The 23,808-nt window shown below is 43.3% G+C and overlaps 2 protein-coding genes across 3 annotated transcripts in view; both read left to right on the forward strand.

The window, feature by feature from the left end:
• Positions 1-23,808, forward strand: part of LOC101733825 (gastrula zinc finger protein XlCGF8.2DB-like) — a 320,033-nt gene that overhangs the window by 155,188 nt on the left and 141,037 nt on the right. The gene's annotated exons all lie outside the window — the stretch shown is intronic.
• Positions 1,209-23,334, forward strand: LOC116411645 (zinc finger protein 850-like). Of its 2 annotated transcripts, none has more exons than XM_031904345.1 (2): positions 1,209-1,251; positions 19,768-23,334. In XM_031904345.1, the coding sequence occupies exon 2, from the start codon at positions 20,022-20,024 to the stop codon at positions 22,776-22,778; it is 2,757 nt and encodes a 918-aa protein (XP_031760205.1). In that variant the 5' UTR covers positions 1,209-1,251; positions 19,768-20,021; the 3' UTR covers positions 22,779-23,334. The 2 variants fall into 2 exon arrangements, with proteins under 2 accessions (XP_031760205.1, XP_031760206.1); XM_031904346.1 differs by lacking the exon at positions 1,209-1,251 and adding an exon at positions 16,151-16,194.

A 23,808-nucleotide genomic window follows, 5' to 3' on the forward strand; every position in this document is an offset into this window, starting at 1 on the left:
GGGAAAAGTGAATTAGGGTTTGTGGGAGAGAAGAATGAATCATGGGTAATTTAGAAATATGCCTGGCTTATATACATGTGTAAAAATGCTTATATTTCCCATGTGATGTAAAACTGCCACGTGTGACATAAAAGATCTACCCCCATATTTGTCCAGGTGCAGTTACCCATAGCAACTGTAAGGATCTTTTCTTGTAAATCTGTAAATGCTATATGCTCAGATAACCTTTTACCTAAATAAGGTGCCTATTAGCAAATATTATAGGTCTGAAAAGTCCCTGCAAATGTTCTAATAAACAGTATGTGTTATGGTCAGGATGTGGTCCAACGACTTTGAGCTAAGAAAATAGGAAGAGATAAAGTCCTGTTTCTCTGGGCATCTCGCCCTACCGCAGGTGATGCTTGACCATCTAATCCAATAAAATCATTGTTCTGTGCTGTATACTAATGTGTTAACCAATGGGATAACAAAGATATTAATATGTAATTACTTAAGATAATGATGTTTAGTCAAGGGTATAAAAGATTATGTTACAGGGAGGGGGGCAGACAATTTTTGCTATTGCTATTCTATGCTTGGGGCACCAAATCAATAAACTTCCTTTTCTGAGTGAGGGTTTCAAGTAATCTCAATGTGCCCTGTGTCAGAGAATAACCTCTGAACCTTGCATTGGTCACTATAGGTTCCTACTCCTGGCAAATGTAGTGTATATTATTACATAATCCCACTAGAGTTCTGGGCAGGTTACCCCATGTGGGGCATGTTACAGATCCCAAAACTGCCCCTAGATAATGAGTATACAGTAAATACAGGTTTATATTCTGTGGATCCATATGCAGCTTATTCAGCTGTGGCACCGGGTCCACATTATTCAGTGGCAGGGGTGGGGCACAGAATCCTGAGTTGTGCTGAAAGTCTCACTCCTGCCCCCCCATTCCCACCCCCAGCAGCTGGAATCTGATCCTGAGAGGAACAGGCTGGGAAGTGTTGTACTGCTGTAACTGCTGTCTCGCCTCGTGTGTCCCTGCACTGCTGTCTTGCCTCGTGTGTCCCTGCACTGCTGTCTCGCCTCGTGTGTCCCTGCACTGCTGTCTTGCCTCGTGTGTCCCTGCACTGCTGTCTCGCCTCGTGTGTCCCTGCACTGCTGTCTTGCCTCGTGTGTCCCTGCACTGCTGTCTCACCTCGTGGGTCCCTGCACTGCTGTCTCGCCTCGTGGGTCCCTGCACTGCTGTCTCTCCCCTGGGCTCCCGGGTGAGTGATTCCCCCTGTTCCCTGCACTGCTGTCTCTCCCCTGGGCTCCCGGGTGAGTGATTCCCCCTGTTCCCTGCACTGCTGTCTCTCCCCTGGGCACTTTATAGCCCTTGGATAGTTAGAGAGGGAGCTGTGGGACTGGGGATGAGTTCATCCTTATGGGATTTATTGCTGGAGTATTGGGGGGGTGATGCTGCTGGTGCTGATACTGAGGGGATAAACCCATTGGGGCTGATAGACAGGGGGTGCTGTGTGTGGGGGGGATGATGAAGAGAATAAATGTATTAATTTAATGTCTGTCTCTAAAGTGACTTTGCAAACTCAGAAATAAACTGTGAGTAAATAAGAGCAGAGAGTAGGTGCAGATACACACAGGGCAATCTCGCCATAGGGAATATGTATGTGAATAAATCAGAGACACAATAAAGTGTAACTTTCTAGATACTCAGCCGCCCAGCTATGCGGCTCTTTAACGCTTGTGTAATAGATTGTTAAAGAGAAACTTTGCCCAAGACATAGTGAAAGCAAATTTCATTCTAAGCAACTTTCCTATATACTTTCATATATATATTTGGTAAAACAGGCAATTTGTTAACTCACTGCCTTTATTTCATGCATTCACCTTTTGATTTCTATTTAAAACTGATATAAACAGTTTTAATATTTGGAATAAACATTTCAAGCAGAAAGGCAGGCTGGTTATGTTATATAGCCCCTACCCCCATTACTATGCACACATGCTCCTGTCAATCACTTGGCTCCCCCCCTATATATAATATTACAAATCAGTTAGGGACTATACACAGCCTCCATTCCCCTGACCCCCCGGCAGCTGTTGGTTCTACTGACACTTTAGCACAGACTTTCTTTAGGAAATGATGACATTCAGCAACTGTAGCTCTGGCTTTTTCCATTTAGCACAAAGCTGCTTTATGGGGGCTAATTTCCCCTTAGCTGCTTTTCCTATTAAAGGAACAGTATACACCCCTTATTGGCATGGGCTCACTTACTTACACTCATACATTTTGGGGGGTTTCACACATTCACAGCACTTACAGCACTCACACTAAGTTGCACACAAACTTACGCAATTTTGTGGATTTTTATTTTTTTTATTGCATCATTTATTTTCTTGCCTGAAATTTTTTTTTATTACCTTACAGTTATGCATAGTTGTTGTTCGCTCGACTTTGTCTGTAAAACTAATTTGCCCAATCCCAAATACTCAAACTGTGATTCTGACTGCAGATATCACTAGGAAAAAAAACATTGATTGTAGTGATTTTTTTGGAATTTTAGCAATTTTATTTCATTTCACATTATTCTTTGTAATGTGTCTTTGCACATGGACATTTTGTCTGCTGTATTTCAATTTGGCTTCCTCTGTACCCCACATAGGGCCTGATTCACTAAAGTGACGATAGAAATTATCGCACGCTTTTTTGCGGTAAAAAGACGCAATAATTTGCGCGCTATTCACCATAGTATTATCGCGTGCGATAAATCGCCATTTTCGCATGCGGTATTTCTCGCGCTAGTTTTACCCCATGCGTTAATTTCCGTGCTGAAAAGAATACGATCGCATGATTCACTATAACTTTTGCGCGATAAATATCGCATTCAGCTATGCAAAAATTAACCCCTACTACAGGCAGGCGAGAAATTATAGAAAAGTACAGTAAATGAGTTTTTGGCAATAAAATATGGACTTACAGTGTTATTTATTCAGTCTGTGTCTTTTTACTCAATTTTACTAAAGTCTTGGCATGTATGGAATTTCCCTACTAATATACAGTACTATAGCGGTGAATATGTTGTCCCCAAAATATACTGTACTGTAGCGGCGAATATTTTTTTCGCGCAAAATACATTACTATGTATATTTTGGCGTTTTTTTTCGCGATTTTGTAATCTCGCAAATTGCGGACATTTTGTGGCGATTTTGGAATCTCGTGACATGTGCGACTTGGGGCCATTTTGTGTCATTAAGGCTGGAGCCACCAAACTGAGAGGAGATGCCTGGGGTTTCTGACTTGCTACCAGGGGAGAGGCGCTACATTATCAGTGTGCTCCTGCGTGCAGGATATGACCAGCCACCGCTGGGGGACTTAGGGGTCCACGAGAGGAAGAGGGCAATCCTGGCCGAGCTAAGAGAAGGTTTGCTCGCCAGGTTTGCCCTTGATGTGGGCCCCCGCCAGCTCCAGCGTCTGTGGTCCGACCTTAAGCGCAGGAGCCCAGAACTGGTCGCTGAAATTAGAGAAGGTAATTATTGTACTTTATTATGCTGTTACAGTATACGTTCAGTAAAAGATTTAGCAAGTAATTTGAACTAAAGGTACAAATGTCAGAAATGTCAGGGATGATGAAAGTAACATAGTAACATAGTAAGTTGGGTTGAAAAAAGACATACGTCCATCACGTTCAACCATAATGCCAGTGAGGAACTGAAACGTTTGCTCACAATAAACCTCTGAATATTATTTCACATCTTTGTGACTCCTTGTCAAAATCCTGTGTGTGCCGTCACCCCATGCCTGTCTAGATTTTGTTTTGCCCCAGGCACCCGGGTATTATTGTTCCTTATGGTGTGCAGCTTCCCAGCACTTCCTATTGTATATATATATACACATCTATTTTCAAATACATATGCATAAATAAGTTTAAAGCAGGGGGGAAGCAGCAGGGAGCGGCCCATAGTGTGAGTCATTTGGGGAAGGGCCACAAATGCTTTAGGGGGCCCTGGCTAACAATGTATGTGTGTCCTTTGTATTGATGTGAGGGTTCACAGGGGGAGGGGCCATTGGGGGCGTGGGAGGAGGGGGGCCCAAAAAATGTTGTTGTGAGGGGCCCCATTATTTATGATGGTGTATGAATGTATATATATATAATATATTACACAAAATAACATCTTGCAATATTATTTCACAGAACTTCAGCTGGCGCCTCCTCCCAAGGCCAAACCCCAGGCCCTCCAGCCTCTACCGGCCCCAGCGGCCCGACCTGCGGCCCCCGAGGCCGCATCTCCCACTTAATTTAAGCCACTTTAGCAAACAGACCCCTAAGTATTTGGCTAAATATTCTTAAATGCCCCCCCCATTTTATTATCTCTAGCACTTCTTTTTTTTTCTTACTTAGATTTTTATAATTTTTGGGGGGTTTTTTGCAAATAAACTTTTATACAGCACCTCTCTAGCACTCTGTGCTCTCCCAGGGCAAAATGTTGCCATTTTTATGCTGCCGATTGTTACAATTAGCGCATGCGATAAATAGCCTGCATGCGGAAAATACCGCGCACGCTATTTATCGCATTGAAATACCGCACGTAAAAAAGCGCGAGTATGCTTATAGTGAATCGTGCGATAAATCGCCAAAATTAAGACGTGGTAAAATTTATAGCGCACGCAAAAAATAGCGCACATTTTATCGCACTTTAGTGAATCAGGCCCATAGTTTGGTAAATCTAGGCATATTGAGCATCAAACTGTTCAGTAGGCCCCTGGCATTCATGAGTGTTTTATGTTGATACATTATGATATGTGGGGTACATAATGGGGCAAAATGCAAGCTTGATGATTTTCAGAAATGTCATAAAAACCGTTCTGTTTAGCATAGCTTTGTAGTTTGGTAGTTTGCAGTAGAAAGATGTATTTACCCATTTTTGTTTTGTCAGAATGTGTATTTTCGGAAAATGTATGGTTTTCTATGGTCTCTGTACTGTTAGGGGGTCTTATGGCACATAATACAAATGCTCCGACTCATAACGAGGCCACTTTCTGGATTTAGTCTTTACCAAAAATCTGTCCCTTTCTGATTTTAACAGTGTTCCCTTCTCTGACCATCACCTGCTTACATTTTCTCTCTCTCACTCTCCTTCCCAACCTGCTCCTTCCCCCACTTTACTAATCCAAAATACACGTGACATAGACCTTCCGGCCTTAGCTCGCTCTTTCAGGTCCAGTCTCTCCTCCTTTAACGAGAAGTCTGACCCTGATACCCTGGTTAGCGAGTACAGCAGTATATTAGCCTCCACAATTGACTCATTTGCAGGAATACAACAACACCCTTATAAACAATAATAAATCCAACCCGCGATGCATGTTTTCTATTTTCAATACCCTTCTGCGTCCCTCACAGACCCCATTACCTCACCCTATGCACTCTCCCCAGGACTTCGCTGATTTCTTCATGAACAAAGTGGAGTCCATCCGCAATCAGATTCCCCCCTCTACTAATACAAACCAGCTCCTCCTTCCTCAGCCCCTTCCTCATGTCTTAACTCTTTTGGTCCCGTAACTGTCTCCGAAGTCTCCCACCTTCTTTTGTCTGTTCCCCTCACCACTTGCTCTCTTGCCCCCATGCCTTCTTCTCTGCTTAAACACTGTGCTGCGGAGCTTACTCCGGCTCTTACTCACATCTTCTACTCTTCTCTGAATTCTGGAAGTTTCCCCTCTTCCTTCAAACAGGCCTGTGTCAAGCCCATCCCTAAAAAGGCCACGTTGGACCCGTCCAGTCTCTTTAATTACCATCCTGTCTCGCTTCTACCGCTTGCCTCCAAAATCTTAGAATGTATTGTCTTCTCCCGTATTACTAACTTTCTTAACGCACATAATTTATTAGACCCGCTGGCTTTCGGCCTGCACACTCTACTGAGACAGCCTTGTGCAGAGTTACAAATGATCTTCAGGTTGCCAAAGCCAAAGGTCACTTTTCCGTACTAATCCTCCTCGGCCTATCGGCTGAATTTGATACGGTTGACCACTCCCTCCTGATGCAAATTCTGCATTCGATTGGTCTCCATAGTCAGGCTGCATCCTGGGTCTCTTCCTACCTCTCTAACCATTCATTCACTGTCTCCTGTGCTAACAAAACCTCATCTCCAGTTCCTCTTAATGTGGGGGTACCCCAAGGCTCTGTATTTAATGTGAGGGTACCCCCAAGGCTCTGTACTTTATGTGGGGGTACCCCAAGGCTCTGTACTTAATGTGGAGGTACCCCAAGGCTTTGTACTTAATGTGGGGGTACCCCAAGGCTCTGTACTTAATGTGGGGGTACCCCAAGGCTCTGTATTTAATGTAAGGGTACCCCAAGGCTCTGTACTTTATGTGGGAGTACCCCAAGCCTCTGTACTTAATGTGGAGGTACCCCAAGGCTTTGTACTTAATGTGGGGGTACCCCAAGGCTCTGTACTTAATGTGGGGGTACCCCAAGGCTCTGTATTTAATGTGAGGGTACCCCAAAGCTCTGTACTTAATGTGAGGGTACCCCAAGGCTCTGTACTTGGGCCATTATTGTTCTCCCTCTACACGCTGTCTTTGGGAGATCTTAACCGTTCATTTGGCTTCAAATATCATCTGTATGCTGATGATATTCAAATTTATTTGGTGACCCCTTCATTAACAGCTGAAACTGAAACTCAAATCTCTAACTGCCCCCTAGCTATCTCTAACTGCCCCCTAGCTATCTCTAACTGCCCCATAGCTATCTCTAACTGCCCCCTAGCTATCTCTAACTGCCTCCTGGCTATCTCTAACTGCCCCCTAGCTATCTCTAACTGCCTCCTGGCTATCTCTAACTGCCCCCTAGCTATCTCTAACTGCCCCCTAGCTATCTCTAACTGCCCCCTAGCTATCTCTAACTGCCTCCTGGCTATCTCTAACTGCCCCCTAGCTATCTCTAACTGCCCCCTAGCTATCTCTAACTGCCTCCTGGCTATCTCTAACTGCCCCCTAGCTATCTCTAACTGCCTCCTGGCTATCTCTAACTGCCCCCTAGCTATCTCTAACTGCCCCCTAGCTATCTCTAACTGCCTCCTGACTATCTCTAACTGCCCCCTAGCTATCTCTAACTGCCCCCTAGCTATCTCTAACTGCCCCCTAGCTATCTCTAACTGCTTCCTGGCTATCTCCAATTGGATGAACCAACGCCACCTCAAATTGAGCCTAACAAAAACTGAACTAATGATCATTCTGCCTAAGCCTGGTCCTACCCCCCCCCTTTTCTATCTCTATTGAAGGCACCCTCATCAACCCTGTCAATTCGGCGCATTGTTTGGGGGGGATCTTTAACTCCTGTCAGGTTTCCTCCGGAGAGAATCCTCCCTCAGTCTTTTTAAAACTAAACTTAAAGACTCCCTATTGGAGCCCTCACCCAGCACCTGATCTGGGAACTGGCACTTATATTGTAGTGTCACCCACTGTGACCTACAGCCCTTATATTTGCCTATTTGTGTCTGTAAGTTACCCTCCCATATAGATTGTAAGCTCTACGGGGCAGGGCAACTGTATTTATCTTGTATTTCTCTGTATTTATTATTATACTTTGTATTTATCTATTATTATCTTATTAACCCCCTGTTTGTATTAATGTATTCTACTGTACAGCACTGGGTACATAAGTAGCGCTTTATAAATAAAGATATACATACATACATACAGGGTGCAATAATTGCACAAGCCGGAGCGTCATATGTGAAAATTCATATGCCCTGTTTTCATTTGGGTGCCCCTGTATGCCACATAGTTTGGTACATCTATGCATATAGGGCATCAAACTGTTCAGTAGACCACTGGTGTTCCTGTTTGGGGGGATTTGCCTTTGTACGCAAGAAATCGTGTGAGATAAATGCAGCGAATTGCAACATTTTTTGGCGATTTTCTGAAATGTCATAGAAACTAACTAACTTAAGGAAAGTTTTGCAGATTGTTACTTTGGTGTAGAAAGGACTCTTTACCCATGTTGGATTTGTCAGAATGTGTACTTTCCAAAAATGTATGGTTTTCAGGGGTCACCCTACATTTCTGCAGTTTCTATCCCACATAAATCTGCCGTGTGTTTATGAATAGGTAAAGGTAAGCCATGAAATTAGTGGCACAAGGTATATTTTGGGGTCTCTAAGTGCCATGTGCTTTGATAAACCTATGTACAGTGGGCATCAAACTGTTCAGTAGCCCTCTGGGGTTCGTATTTAGGGTGTTTTATCTTGGTACCTAATGACCAGTAGAAAATAAGATGCTGCATATTGGAAGTTTTGAGGTGATTTTTGGAAATGTCATAAAAATCAGCAAACTTAGCAAACCTTTGTGGGCTGGTACTTTGGAGTAGAAAGACATTTTAGATTTCGGGGAATATGTACTTTCCAAAAATATATGACTTTTCTTTTTACTAGCTTTATCCCACATGTAATGATGTAAATGTGTTGATTTTGCAGAAGCTGAAATAACAGAAATGATAGATCATATGGGGGTATGTTCCCATTGGGGCCCCTACATGCCACATACTTAGGCAAACCTATACATATTGGGCATCAAACTGTTCAGTGGACCCCTGGCGTTCAAATTTGGGGTGTTTTATCTGGTTACTTTATGACCTGTAGGAGATAAGATACTATAGACTGGAAGCTTTTAAGCTATTTTTAAAAAAATTCACAAATTTTGATAAAAAACCAATAACTTTAGGAAAGCATTGCGACTTGGTAGTTTGGAGTAGACAGACAGTTGTGCCTATTCTGTATTCCCCAGAATCTGTTCTTTCTAAAAATGTATAATTTTCTGGGATAAACCTTCTGTTAGTGGCTTTTTTGTTTCTGATGTATGTGTTTATATTATAGAGAGTATTATTTTTTTTTTTTTTTTTAGACATTTAGAAGCCTATATCTTGTTACAGAATTGGAACAAAAAGTCTACCATATTTTGAAAGCTTAGGTTGTCCTGAAACAAACTGTGTGGCAGAAGAAGTTCCACTTTGAACAAAACAGTTGCAGTGAAAGGGTTAATACAGTTCCTCATGTGGTGGTGACCCCCCAACCATAAATTTATTTTCGTTGCTACTTCATAACTTACGTCCTATACTGCTGCTTTCAGCACAGTAGCTGCTCTCTACACATGTGTGACTGGTCCGCATAAGTACATTATGGCGCCAATCCTGTGACATACACCTGTATTTGTACGGGGTGTATGTGATAATGGTTGGAGTAATGATGTCATCACGCTGGAACTTGTATGTGGGCGTATCTGTATGTGGGTGGACCCGCCTGGAGACAGATAGTGGTGTCACGGTTCCTAAGATAATTGGAAATATGTGTTTTCGACGGTCTTAGGTGACCCCTGTGAAAGGGTAGATCGACCCCCAAAGGGGTTCCGACCCACAGGTTGAGAACCGCTGCTGTAGGGCATCAGAGAACAATGCCCCCTGTTCTGCCTTTGACATCATCCAATCCGGTTACAGGAAGGAGGATGAACTGATTGGCTGGTAGGCAGGGGAAAAGCCTAATGCTTAGTGGGAGCCCCAAAGGACATCTGAGAGAAGAGGAGGATTCAGGAAGAGCCTTGGAGCCAAAACCACAGGTTACGCAAGGAGAGGTTGTAAAGGGTTCCCTGCTGCAGCATCCATCTGGAAAAGCAGAGAGAGGGAGAGAGAGATATACAAGATTATCAAATGTCCAACAACTCACCACAAGGAGAAAGAGCCTGAGCCTTCAGCTAGGGGAGCAGATATCCCAGTTTGTTTAAAGAGCAGGCACTCACTGAGCAAATCTTCAGGTAGAATCCTTAAAAAAGTAACTTTATTGGCGTACTGCCTAACGTGTTTCATATGTTTGTATGTATGTATATCTTTATTTATAAAGTGCTACTTATGTACGCAGCGCTGTACAGTAGAATACATTAATACAAACAGGGGGTTAAAGATAACGGATAAATACAAAGTACAACAATAAATACAAATAAATACAAGGTACAACAGTAAATACAAATAGTGTATTCTCTCCGGAGGAAATCGGGGAGGGCATTCCCAATAAAAGGGGCAGTAGGGCAGAAAGGGTTAAGGCGGGAAACAGCAGTAGTGGTGGGGGGCGCAACCAAGCGATTGCTCTGCAAGGAACGAAGGAGTCGGCCAGGAACGTACGGAGACACAAGGGAAGAGATGGAGTGAGGAGCAGAGGGGTCGGCCAGGAACGTACGGAGACACAAGGGAAGAGATGTAGTGAGGAGCAGAGGGGTCGGCCAGGAACGTACGGAGACACAAGGGAAGAGATGGAGTGAGGAGCAGAGGAGTCGGCCAGGAACATACGGAGACACAAGGGAAGTGATGGAGTGAGGAGCAGAGGAGTCGGCCAGGAACGTACGGAGACACAAGGGAAGTGAGGAGCAGAGGAGTCGGCCAGGAACGTACGGAGACACAAGGGAAGGGATGGAGTGAGGGGCAGAGGAGTCGGCCAGGAATGTACAGAGACACAAGGGAAGAGATGGAGTGAGGAGCAGAGGAGTCGGCCAGGAACGTACGGAGACACAAGGGAAGGGATGGAGTGAGGGGCAGAGGAGTCGGCCAGGAATGCACGGAGACACAAGGGAAGAGATGGAGTGAGGAGCAGAGGAGTCGGCCAGGAACGTACAGAGACACAAGGGAAGAGATGTAGTGAGGAGCAGAGGAGTCGGCCGGGAACGTACGGAGACACAAGGGAAGGGATGGAGTGAGGAGCAGAGGAATGGAGGACTTTGAAGGTTAAGAGAAGGAGTTTGTAAACTATTCTTTGTTTAATAGGAAGCCACGATAAGAAATTTAGCAAGGGAAGGGCCTGAACTCTCCTGGATGAGAGGAGGAGAATTCTGGCAGCAGTATTTAATATAGACTGTAGGGGGGAAAGATGGGCGTTAGGGAGGCCGGTTAGCAGCAGGTTACAGTAGCCCAGTCGTGACAGGATGAGAGCATGCATGAGCAGTCTAGCTGTTGCAGTAGAAAGAAAGGGATGGATTTTGGCAATATTGCATAAGAAAAAGTGACAGGTTTTGAAAGTGTTGTTAGTATGGTCAGAGAAGGAGAGACTGGAGTCAAAGATCCCCCCCAAACAACGCATGGAATTGACAGGGTTGATGAGGGTGGCTTCAATAGAGATAGAAAAGGGGGGAGTAGGACCAGGCTTAGGCGGAAAGATCATTAGTTCAGTTTTTGTTTTTTTGTCATATTCAAAGACACTATTATAGGCAAAGATAGGCAATCATAGCCAAAGATGTAACAGTAATCACAAGATATTTAAAGGTGGTCTCACCAATCAAAGCACACAAGTTAATTATTTCACCAATAATAAAAAAGTTTCAATTTGAAATGCATATGAAGGTACACCCAGTCCACCATATTGGCCATGACTGAAAACATAAAAACAAGCACACCTGATCCAACAACACCAACAAAATAAATCCCCCTCCCAACTGTGCTGTAATCTGAGCTACCAGCAGCCAGAGCTGCAGCACGGAAGCTACTGAGACCGAGCTAAACTGGCAGCTGCTATCTTAAACAAATAGAGGGAGCTGCTAGGGTTGTTACTCAGGTAGGGTAAAGCTTTCTGCAGAATAAATATATAATCTATTTGCAGTAAAATGCCAAAATGCCTCTTCTTCTCTTTTACGTATCACTAATGAGACAGCGGCAGGCAGACATTTTGCACAGTGCACAGATAGATCTCTCTGTCACAGGTTTTTGAGATCTTCCTTATCCAAGAGGGGGCGATGTTACCTCAGATCTTCTGAGAAGAAAAGCAAGGCGGAGTTCCTATCTGGGCACAAGGCAACCTGATGGTTTAAACTAAGATTTCGATATTTCTTGTTCTTGTTTATCTCATGCCACATCCTATACATTATAAATATGGAATACTGTTTTTGTATTGTTATTACATTTTTTTCAGCAGGGAATAATCACCTTTTTCAGTCAATTTTCTTATGGTGATAAATAGCGTGCGCTGTATTTTTCGCATGCACGATATTTATCGTATGCGCTAATTGTCACGACATTATGTAAGCGACAATCAGCAGCATAAAACTGGCGACATTTTTCCCTGGGAGAGCACAGAGTGCTAGAGAGGTGCTGTATAAATGTTTATTTGCAAACCCCCCCCAAAAAACCATTAAAAATATAAGTAAGAAAAAAAAGAAGTGCTAGAGTTATCACACTCGGCAGAAAATACGCTACGTACTAATTTTGAAAGATCCCCGAAACGGCAAAAATGTTGTGCGGGCAAAAAATTTGTTGCCTGCGACTATTATGTTTTGAAGCCTGTGTCAATTTTTGGATGTGCGGGGAATTTTCGCGTGGCGAATTTTTTTATGCGTTTTGCCATTGGCGGATTGTTTTGCGAAACGCATGAAAAAATTTGCTGCGGAAAAATTTGCCGCACGTCGAAAAATTCGCTGCGAATCCATGCCTGGCAAAACATTTCATCACTTGTAGCCGCATATAAATAGTCGCGCAAATGAACGCACGCCATGTTAGCCATACACGCCAATACTTTCGTAAAATTACTGTATTAAAAATGACCATTTCCCTGCAAACTGGTGGCTGCGTCACTCTGGGGGAAACACATACTTGAATAAATAACACTGTAAGTCCATATTTTATTGGCAAAAACGCATTTACTGTACTTTTCTATAATTATTATACCTAGTAATGTATATTGTGCCACTAAATATTTACCACTATTGTACTGTATATTATGGCGACTAAATATTTACCGCTACAGTACTGTATATTATGGCGACTAAATATTTACCGCTATAGTACTGTATATTATGGCGACTAAATATTTACCGCTATTGTACTGTATATTATGGCGACTAAATATTTACCGCTATTGTACTGTATATTATGGCGACTAAATATTTACCGCTATTGCACTGTATATTTTGGCGACTAAATATTTACCGCTATAGTACTGTATATTAGTAGGGAAATTCCATACATGCCAAGACTTTAGTAAAATTGAGTAAAAAGACACAGACTTGAATAAATAACACTGTAAGTCCATATTTTATTGCCAAAAACTCATTTACTGTACTTTTCTATAATTTTTCGCCTGCCTGTAGTAGGTGTTAATTTTTGCATAGACCAATGCGATATTTAGCGCGCTTAAGTTATAGTGATTCATGCGATCGTATTCTTTTCAGCGTGGAAATTAAGGCATGTGTTAAAACTAGCGTGAAAAATACCGCATGCGAAAATGGCGACTTAACGCACGCGATAATACTATAGTGAATCCCGCGCTAATTATCGCGACTTATTTAACGCAAAAAAGTGTGCGATAGTTTTTATCGCACTTTAGTGAATCAGGCCCATGGTCATTTAAATTTGCAATTAGGTTTAATTAAATAAAATGGATCTTCTCAATATCTACCTGCGGAGGCAGTGTGGCCTAAAGTCTCATCACTCTGCCTGGGGGCTCACATCACAGGGAGGGGTTGTCCCAAACTGTAATGAAGGTGAACCACCCCTTTAATTGGATTAAAACAAATATTTTTGTTGTGTTTCCAATTACATTACCTTATATTATATATTATTATTAAATAATATCTTATATTCCAATGATATACTATTTTTTGTTGCTTGAATGTACACTTCCCAAAGCCCTTGTACATTTACTTTTCCAGCTGGTTTCTATTCTAAGTCAGTGGCACACAGCATTTTGTATCGTATGATGCCACTTTTACAAATGTAAATAAGTGCAATTTTCAGTGTATGCTCCTCACTTCAGATACCTCATACCCCAGGCCAAATAAAGTTCAATAAATTGCCCCAAAGTGCCCTCTTCTGCTTTAGACTTAGCAATGAGGTCTTATGAGGAAAAGAAGAAAAAAGAAAAAAAAAGGAGAAAAAATATATATATATAGTGTAATACTGTTATTACTTCACAATGTGCACTCTCATGTTCTTTTTAACACCAGTGATGACTTTAACTTATATCCCCCTTTTGTGCCCAGTTGTGATATCCCTTTCCAATTGCCAATCTACTTACAGACCCCCTTGGGTTTATATGGCAGCCAATTAGTTCACTTGTAGCTCACAACTCTCTGCTTTCCCACCTCTTAATTTCAGGCAGTGTTAGGAACCACTTCACATAGGTAAATTTCCAGCTTTAGGTTACCGTATATACTCGAGTACAAGCCTATCCGAATATAAGCCGAGGTACCTAATTTTACCTAAAAAAAATGGAAAAACTTATTGACTCGAGTATAAGCCCCCCTCGGTGGACGTGCATGCGTGCTGCTGAAATTCCTGGCTTGAAAGGAGGCTTTCTGAAGTAGGCTGCACACTTATATAGGGGAAAACAGGCAGCAGCTCTGCTTGCAGTGCTCCTTAGTCAGGCATATAAATGTGGCCATCTGTACTGCTGAAAATCATGTGTTTTCTTTAAAAACCCTTTAGCCACCTTAAGTAGTAAGGGTTCTTGTTTTGATTCAATTGTAGGATCTGTAACACCACAGTTCAGTTAAAAGCACTACACATCTAAAGAGGACAGCTTTCATTAGCTAATACCGTATAGACATAGCTATATATATATATAGCAAGACTCGAGTATATGGAAGTGGAAGATATACCTCGGTGGCATTCATATTCGTTGCGCATAGTTGGTGGCATTCATATTCGTTGCACATAGTTCTTCCCAACTGAACATTGCGCACACACACACCCCCTTGGATGGGCGTACATGAGTGCATGCGTCCTCGGAGGGGTGTGTGTCCTCTTCAGTTGGGAAGAACTATGTGAGCGCAACGATTACGAATACCACCGAGGTACATCTTCCACTTCCGAGCCATTATAAGACTTCAGGCTTCCCCAACTACAGCAATAGAGAACAGCAAGGCATTTGCAGCTTGTAGCTACTCGTGTACTCGAGTACGTCCATGGGGGGGTGCGCACCCTATTTGGTTGGGAACAACTATGTGAGCGCAACGATTAGGAATGCCAGCGAGGTAAATCTTCCACTTCCATATACTCAAGTATAAGCCGAGGCTTACCTTTTTAGCACATTTTTGGTGCACTATACAGGACAGGACTGCTGAACCCAGGAATGACACTGCAGGTCGTGAACAGGGAAAGAAAAAGGAGCAGCCACCTGATCCATACCAGTGACTCCTGACATGCGCATCCTATACTCTGTGAGTGTATTGGGATGTTTTATTTGTATTAATGTATTTAAGTTTTTACACATATGGCGTATGCATTTATCCCACAGTAAGTGCACAGAAGGGGAAAGGAAACAGAAAGGTCATGGAATTAACCTAAAGTTGCTAAAGTTGGAAATTTACCTATGTGAAGTAGTTCCTAACAGAGGGTGGTTGTTGGGTACAGAGGGTGGTAGTTAATGGTGCATTCTCTACTTGGAATAAGGTTCTCAGTGGGGCCCTCAGGGTTCTGTACTGGGGCCACTTTTGTTTAACTTGTTCATAAATGACTTAGGGGAGGGTATTATGAGTAATGTATCAGTGTTTGTAGATGACACAAAACTCTGCAGACCAGTCAGTTCTACCCAGGATGTGACATCCCTGCAGCAGGATCTTGACCAACTGGAAATCTGGGCAGCTAAGTGGCAGATGAGATTTAATGTGGATAAATGTAAGGTCATGCACCTGGGGGGTAACAATCTGCCCCCACTTATACCCTTAATGGGACTGCACTGGGCAAATCCCTAATGGAGAAGGACCTTGGAGTCCTTGTAGATAATAAACTTGGCTGTAGCAAGCAATGCCAGGCAGCAGCTGCAAGGGCAAACAAGGTTTTGAGCTGTATTAAAAGGGGTATAGATTCACGGGAGGAGGGGGTTATTCTTCCCCTTACAGAGCGCTGGTAAGGCCCCATCTAGAATATGCTGTTCAGTTTTGGTCTCCAGTGCTCAAACGGGACATTATTGAGTTAGAGAGGGTCCAGAGAAGGGCAACTAAGCTGGTAAAGGGTATGGGAAGTCTCAGTTATGGGGAAAGGCTGGCCAAGTTGGGGCTGTTTACACTGGAGAAGAGGCGCTTAAGAGGTGACATGATAACTATGTATAAATATATAAAGGGATCATATAATAACCTTTCTAATGTTTTATTTACCAGTAGGTCCTTCCAACGGGCACGAGGGCACCCACTCCGTTTAGAAGAAGGGAGGTTCCATTTAAATATTCGGAAAGGATTTTTTACAGTGAGAGCTGTGAGGTTGTGGGATTCCCTCCCCGAATCAGTCGTGCTGGCTGATACATTATATAACTTTAAGAAGGGGATGGATGGATTCCTAGCAAGTGGGGGAATACAGGGTTATGGGAGATAGCTCTCAGTACAAGTGAGGGAATACAGGGGTATGGGAGATAGCTCTCAGTACAAGTGAGGGAATACAGGGGTAGGGGAGATAGCTCTCAGTACAAGTGAGGGAATACAGGGGTAGGGGAGATAGCTCTCAGTACAAGTGAGGGAATACAGGGTTATGGGAGATAGCTCTCAGTACAAGTGAGGGAATACAGGGTTAGGGGAGATAGCTCTCAGTACAAGTGAGGGAATACAGGGGTAGGGGGATAGCTCTCAGTACAAGTGAAGGGAATACAGTGTTATGGGAGATAGCTCTCAGTACAAGTGAGGGAATACAGGGGTATGGGCGATAGCTCTCAGTACAAGTCAGGGGAATACAGGGTATGGGAGATAGCTCTCAGTACAAGTGAGGGAATACAGGGGTAGGGGAGATAGCTCTCAGTACAAGTGAGGAATACAGGGGTTTAGGGGAGAGCTCTCAGTACAAGTGAGGGAATACAGGGTAGGGGAGATAGCTCTCAGTACAAGTGAGGGAATACAGGGGTAGGGGAGATAGCTCTCAGTACAAGTGAGGAATACAGGGGTAGGGGAGATAGCTCTCAGTACAAGTGAGGGAATACAGGGTAGTGGAGGAGATAGCTCTCAGTTACAAGTGAGGGAATACAGGGGTAGGGAGATAGCTCTCAGTACAAGTGAGGGAATACAGGGGTATGGGAGATAGCTCTCAGTACAAGTGAGGGGAATAAAGGGTAGGGGAGATAGCTCTCAGTACAAGTGAGGGAATACAGGGGTTAGGGGAGATAGCTCTCAGTACAAGTGAGGGAATACAGGGGTAGGGGAGATAGCTCTCAGTACAAGTGAGGGAATACAGGGTTAGGGGAGATAGCTCTCAGTACAAGTGAGGGAAATACAGGGGTAGGGGGATAGCTCTCAGTACAAGTGAGGGAATACAGGGGTAGGGGAGATAGCTCTCAGTACAAGTGAGGGAATACAGGGGTAGGGGAGATAGCTCTCAGTACAAGTGAGGGAATACAGGGGGTTAGGGGAGATAGCTCTCAGTACAAGTGAGGGAATACAGGGGTAGGGGGATAGCTCTCAGTACAAGTGAGGGAATACAGGGGTAGGGGAGATAGCTCTCAGTACAAGTAGGGAATACAGGGGTAGGGGAGATAGCTCTCAGTACAAGTGAGGGAATACAGGGGTAGGGGAGATAGCTCTCAGTACAAGTGAGGGAATACAGGGTAGGGGGATAGCTCTCAGTACAAGTGAGGGAATAAGGGGGAGATAGCTCTCAGTACAAGTGAGGGAATACAGGGGTATGAGAGATAGCTCTCAGTAAAAGTTAGGGAATACAGGGGTAGGGGAGATTAGCTCTCAGTACAAGTGAGGGAATACAGGGGTATGGGAGATAACTCTCAGTACAAGTGAGGGAATACAGGGGTATGGGAGATAGCTCTCAGTACAAGTGAGGGAATACTGGGGTAGGGGGGATAGCTCTCAGTACAAGTGAGGGAATACAGGGGTAGGGGAGGATAGCTCTCAGTACAAGTGTGGGAATACAGGGGTATGGGAGATAGCTCTCAGTACAAGTGAGGGAATTCAGGGGTAGGGGAGATAGCTCTCAGTACAAGTGAGGGAATACAGGGGTAGGGAGATAGCTCTCAGTACAAGTGAGGGAATACAGGGGTATGGGAGATAGCTCTCAGTACAAGTGAGGGAATACAGGGGTAGGGGAGATAGCTCTCAGTACAAGTGAGGGAATACAGGGGTAGGGGAGATAGCTCTCAGTACAAGTGAGGGAATACAGGGGTATGGGAGATAGCTCTCAGTACAAGTGAGGGAATACATGGGTATGGGGGATAGCTCTCAGTACAAGTGAGGGAATACAGGGGTAGGGGAGATAGCTCTCAGTACAAGTGTGGGAATACAGGGGTATGGGAGATAGCTCTCAGTACAAGTGAGGGAATACAGGGGTAGGGGGGATAGCTCTCAGTACAAGTGAGGGAATACAGGGGTAGGGGAGATAGCTCTCAGTACAAGTGAGGGAATCAGGGGTAGGGGAGATAGCTCTCAGTACAAGTGAGGGAATACAGGGGTATGGAGATAGCTCTCAGTACAAGTGAGGGAATACAGGGGTATGGGAGATAGCTCTCAGTACAAGTGAGGGAATACAGGGGTATGGGAGATAGCTCTCAGTACAAGTGAGGGAATACAGGGGTAGGGGGGATAGCTCTCAGTACAAGTGAGGGAATACAGGGGTAGGGGAGATAGCTCTCAGTACAAGTGAGGGAATACAGGGGTATGGGAGATAGCTCTCAGTACAAGTGAGGGAATACAGGGGTATGGGAGATAGCTCTCAGTACAAGTGAGGGAATACAGGGGTACGGGGGATAGCTCTCAGTACAAGTGAGGGAATACAGGGGTAGGGGGGATAGCCCTTAGTACAAGTGAGGGAATACAGGGTATGGGAGATAGCTCTCAGTACAAGTGAGGGAATACAGGGGTAGGGGAGATAGCTCTCAGTACAAGTGAGGGAATTCAGGGGTAGGGGAGATAGCTCTCAGTACAAGTGAGGGAATACAGGGGTAGGGGAGATAGCTCTCAGTACAAGTGAGGGAATACAGGGGGTAGGGGGATAGCTCTCAGTACAAGTGAGGGAATACAGGGGTAGGGAAGATAGCTCTCAGTACAAGTGAGGAAATACAGGGGTAGGGGGGATAGCTCTCAGTACAAGTGAGGGAATACAGGGGTAGGGGGGATAGCTCTCAGTACAAGTGAGGGAATACAGGGGTATGGGAGATAGCTCTCAGTACAAGTGAGGGAATACAGGGGTAGGGGGGATAGCTCTCAGTACAAGTGAGGGAATACAGGGGTATGGGAGATAGCTCTCAGTACAAGTGAGGGAATACAGGGGTAGGGGAGATAGCTCTCAGTACAAGTGAGGGAATACAGGGGTAGGGGAGATAGCTCTCAGTACAAGTGAGGGAATACAGGGGTAGGGGGGATAGCTCTCAGTACAAGTGAGGGAATACAGGGGTAGGGGGGATAGCTCTCAGTACAAGTGAGGGAATACAGGGGTATGGGGGAACCAATTGGATGCCATATAAACCCAAGGGTAAGTAGATTGGCAATCAGAAAGGGATATCACAACTGGGCACAAAATGTGGATATAAGTAAAAGTCATCACAAGTGTTATAAAGCACATGAGAGTGCATATTGTGAAGTAATAACAGTATTACACTATATATATATATATATTTTCTCTCCTTTTTTTCCTCTTTTACTCATAAGACCTCATCGCTAAGTCTAAAGCAGAAGAGGGCATTTTGGAGTAATTTATTGTATTGTATGATGCCAGCCAATCCCCATCTAGGGTGTAAGAAGCTAGCAGCTTGGAAGACCACACTTTGTATCCCCTTTATACTTATCCCTGTCATGTTTCCTATCCATGACTCTGTTCTTCTTTTACCAGGACGTTGCTTCATGAAAAGAGTCATCAAAACATACTGGTTAAGTCTCTGAAGGCCACGTGGGGACATTATAGTAGGACACAGTGTGGAAGAATGTGTAAGGCTGGCACAGCACAAACCCAGGCTGAGTAGGAGTGTGAGCCAACTGCATGGAATGAGGGTCACTGACTGAGCTCACATTGATTGGTTGGATGTGGGAAAGGCTTCTCTGTGATTGGTCATCTTCTCACCCACCTTTACCTGCAGAGACAGGAGGATGGACACCCAGGGGAAACATTTGGCCAGCAAGGAGTGTGGGCAGGACTTTGGTACTGAGCCCAATCCTCTTACCGGTACTGAATGTGGGGAAACATCATCTCTAACCAAAGACTCTCAGGGGCAAAGGAGAAGTTCTACAGAAGAAAAACATTTTGTCTGTGCAGAATGTGGAAAAACCAGTCCCCAGAACGCTAACACAGGGGAGAGAAATATCACTTGTGCACAATGTAAGGAAACCCAGTCTTTCAGGAGCAGCCGTTTAACTCACTTTGTAATACACACAGGGGAAAAAGCAATCACTTGTATGGAATGTGGCAAAGGCTTTGCTCAAAAGTATAACCTTGTAGCTCATATGAGAATACACACAGGGGAGAAACCATTCACTTGTACAGAATGTGGCAAAGGCTTTGCTCAAAAGAATGACCTTGTATCTCATATGAAAATACACACAGGGGAGAAACCATTCACTTGTACAGAATGTGGCAAAGGCTTTGCTCATAAGAAACACCTTGCATCTCATGTGAAAATACACACAGGGGAGAAACCTTTCACTTGTACAGAATGTGGCAAAGGCTTTGTTCAAAAGAATGACCTTGTATCTCATATGAAAATACACACAGGGGAGAAACCATTCACTTGTACAGAATGTGGCAAAGGCTTTGCTCAAAAGAATAGCCTTGCATCTCATGTGAAAATACACACAGGGGAGAAACCTTTCACTTGTACAGAATGTGGCAAAGGCTTTACTCAAAAGAATAGCCTTGTATCTCATATGAAAATACACACAGGGGTGAAACCTTTTACTTGTACAGAATGTGGCAAAGGCTTTGCTCAAAAGATTAACCTTGTATCTCATATGAAAATACACACAGGGGAGAAACCTTTCACTTGTACAGAATGTGGCAAAGGCTTTGCTCATAAGAATGCCCTTGTATCTCATACGAAAATACACACAGGGGAGAAACCTTTCACTTGTACAGAATGTGGCAAAGGCTTTGCTCATAAGAAACACCTTGTATCTCATATGAGAATACACACAGGGGAGAAACCTTTCACTTGTACAGAATGTGGCAAAGGCTTTGCTCATAAGAATTACCTTGTATCTCATATGAAAATACACACAGGGGAGAAACCTTTCACTTGTACAGAATGTGGCAAAGGCTTTGTTCAAAAGAATGGCCTTGTATCTCATATGAGAATACACACAGGGGAGAAACCTTTCACTTGTACAGAATGTGGCAAAGGCTTTGTTCAAAAGAATGGCCTTGTATCTCATATGAAAATACACACAGGGGAGAAACCATTCACTTGTACAGAATGTGGCAAAGGCTTCGCTCAAAAGAATGGCCTTGTATCTCATATGAAAATACACACAAGGGAGAAACCTTTCACTTGTACAGAATGTGGCAAAGGCTTTGCTCATAAGAATAACCTTGTATCTCATATGAGAATACACACAGGGGAGAAACCTTTCACTTGTACAGAATGTGGCAAAGGCTTTGCTCAAAAGATTGACCTTGTATCTCATATGAAAATACACACAGGGGAGAAACCATTCACTTGTACAGAATGTGGCAAAGGCTTTGCTCATAGACATAACCTTGTATCTCATATGAAAATACACACAGGGGAGAAACCTTTCACTTGTACAGAATGTGGCAAAGGCTTTGCTCATAAGTATAGCCTTGTACCTCATATGAAAGTACACACAGGGGAGAAACCTTTCACTTGTACAGAATGTGGCAAAGGCTTTGCTCAAAAGATTAACCTTGTATCTCATATGAAAATACACACAGGGGAGAAACCTTTCACTTGTACAGAATGTGGCAAAGGCTTTGCTCATAAGTATAGCCTTGTACCTCATATGAAAGTACACACAGGGGAGAAACCTTTCACTTGTACAGAATGTGGCAAAGGCTTTGCTCATAAGAATAACCTTGTATCTCATATGAAAATACACACAGGGGAGAAACCATTCACTTGTACAGAATGTGGCAAAGGCTTTGCTCAAAAGAATAATCTTGTATCTCATATGAAAATACACACAGGGGAGAAACCATTCACTTGTACAGAATGTGGCAAAGGCTTTGCTCAAAAGATTGACCTTGTATCTCATATGAAAATACACACAGGGGAGAAACCATTCACTTGTACAGAATGTGGCAAAGGCTTTGCTCATAGACATAGCCTTGTATCTCATATGAGAATACACACAGGGGAGAAACCTTTCACTTGTACAGAATGTGGCAAAGGCTTTGCTCAAAAGATTAACCTTGTATCTCATATGAAAATACACACAGGGGAGAAACCATTCACTTGTACAGAATGTGGCAAAGGTTTTGCTCAAAAGAATACCCTTGTATCTCATATGAAAATACACACAGGGGAGAAACCATTCACTTGTACAGAATGTGGCAAAGGCTTTGCTAAAAAGAATAACCTTGTATCTCATATGAAAATACACACAGGGGAGAAACCATTCACTTGTACAGAATGTGGCAAAGGCTTTGCTCAAAAGATTGACCTTGTATCTCATATGAGAATACACACAGGGGAGAAACCTTTCACTTGTACAGAATGTGGCAAAGGCTTTGCTAAAAAGAATAACCTTGTATCTCATATGAAAATACACACAGGGGAGAAACCATTCACTTGTACAGAATGTGGCAAAGGTTTTGCTCAAAAGAATAACCTTGTATCTCATATGAAAATACACACAGGGGAGAAACCTTTCACTTGTACAGAATTGCAATAAGAGTGACTTTGCCACTCACTTTAATGGCACACAAGGGTGTAATAATTTATTCATGGATAATGAGGCAACAGCTTGTATAACAAAAGTAAAGTTGTCATTCATTGGTAAAGTCTTCCATCCCCTCTGTTACAAGTATGGTCAACATTTATAATATGAGTCAAAGACTGGCAAATTGATTCATGGGAAACCCTTTTATCTTCATGTTCAACCTGACATGGGAATTAAGAGGTGATCTGCCAAAGGTATAAAACATACAGAGGTGGTTGATCATGGTCATTTAATCTCTTTTAGCTTCATTCATTTTGAGATTTTCAAGAATCAGTTTAATAAATAATGATAAAGCAAACTGTGGTATCCCTCTCTCTATCTATATCTATGATTTATTAGGCGACCCTTCCACTTTATGAAAAATGCCACATACAGTAAGTTTAAATGGTAAAGGAAGTTGCAAGAAGAGTTTCTGTTTCTGGAGGATCTGGTACAATGTCAACAGACACTGATGTGGGACAATAAAAATATAAATTATGTGGAACAATTAAAAAACCTTTGCTATTCATTTTGTCCATTTGTTATTCATTTTTCATCTTTCTGGCTAATGAAGGCTTCCCTTTACATAGGCCTGATTCTAGTAATTTAGCTACTGACGCATGGGTCTTTCATGGGGGAATTCAAAAGAGACTGGAACATGTAAAGGGAAACAAAGGTTCCAATACCGGATGGGATTCATCCCAGGGTATTAAATGAGCTGAGCGCTGTGATTGCCCAACCTCTTCACTTAATTTTTCAAGGCCTCATTGAGGTCGGGCATGGTGCCGAGAGACTGGCGGATTGCTAATGTGGTGCCGTTATTTTAAAAGGGAATATACTTGAATACATTGCAAATCACAATACTATGAGTTTGTGCCAGCATGGTTTTATGCATAACAGATCTTGCCAGAGGAGGTGAGCAGGATCCTCTACTCTGGAATGGCAGTGGATGTCATTTTCTTAAAGGAGAAGGAAAGGTAAAATCTCTATCAGAAAAAGCTTT

The sequence above is a fragment of the Xenopus tropicalis genome, chromosome 6 (assembly GCF_000004195.4).
Source record: "Xenopus tropicalis strain Nigerian chromosome 6, UCB_Xtro_10.0, whole genome shotgun sequence".
Taxonomy (NCBI): Eukaryota; Metazoa; Chordata; class Amphibia; order Anura; family Pipidae; genus Xenopus; species Xenopus tropicalis.

Excerpts from the sequence above, each read along its gene's own strand:
- LOC116411645 (XM_031904345.1), top strand. The coding sequence starts at position 20,022 with ATGGACACCCAGGGGAAACATTTGGCCAGCAAGGAGTGTGGGCAGGAC.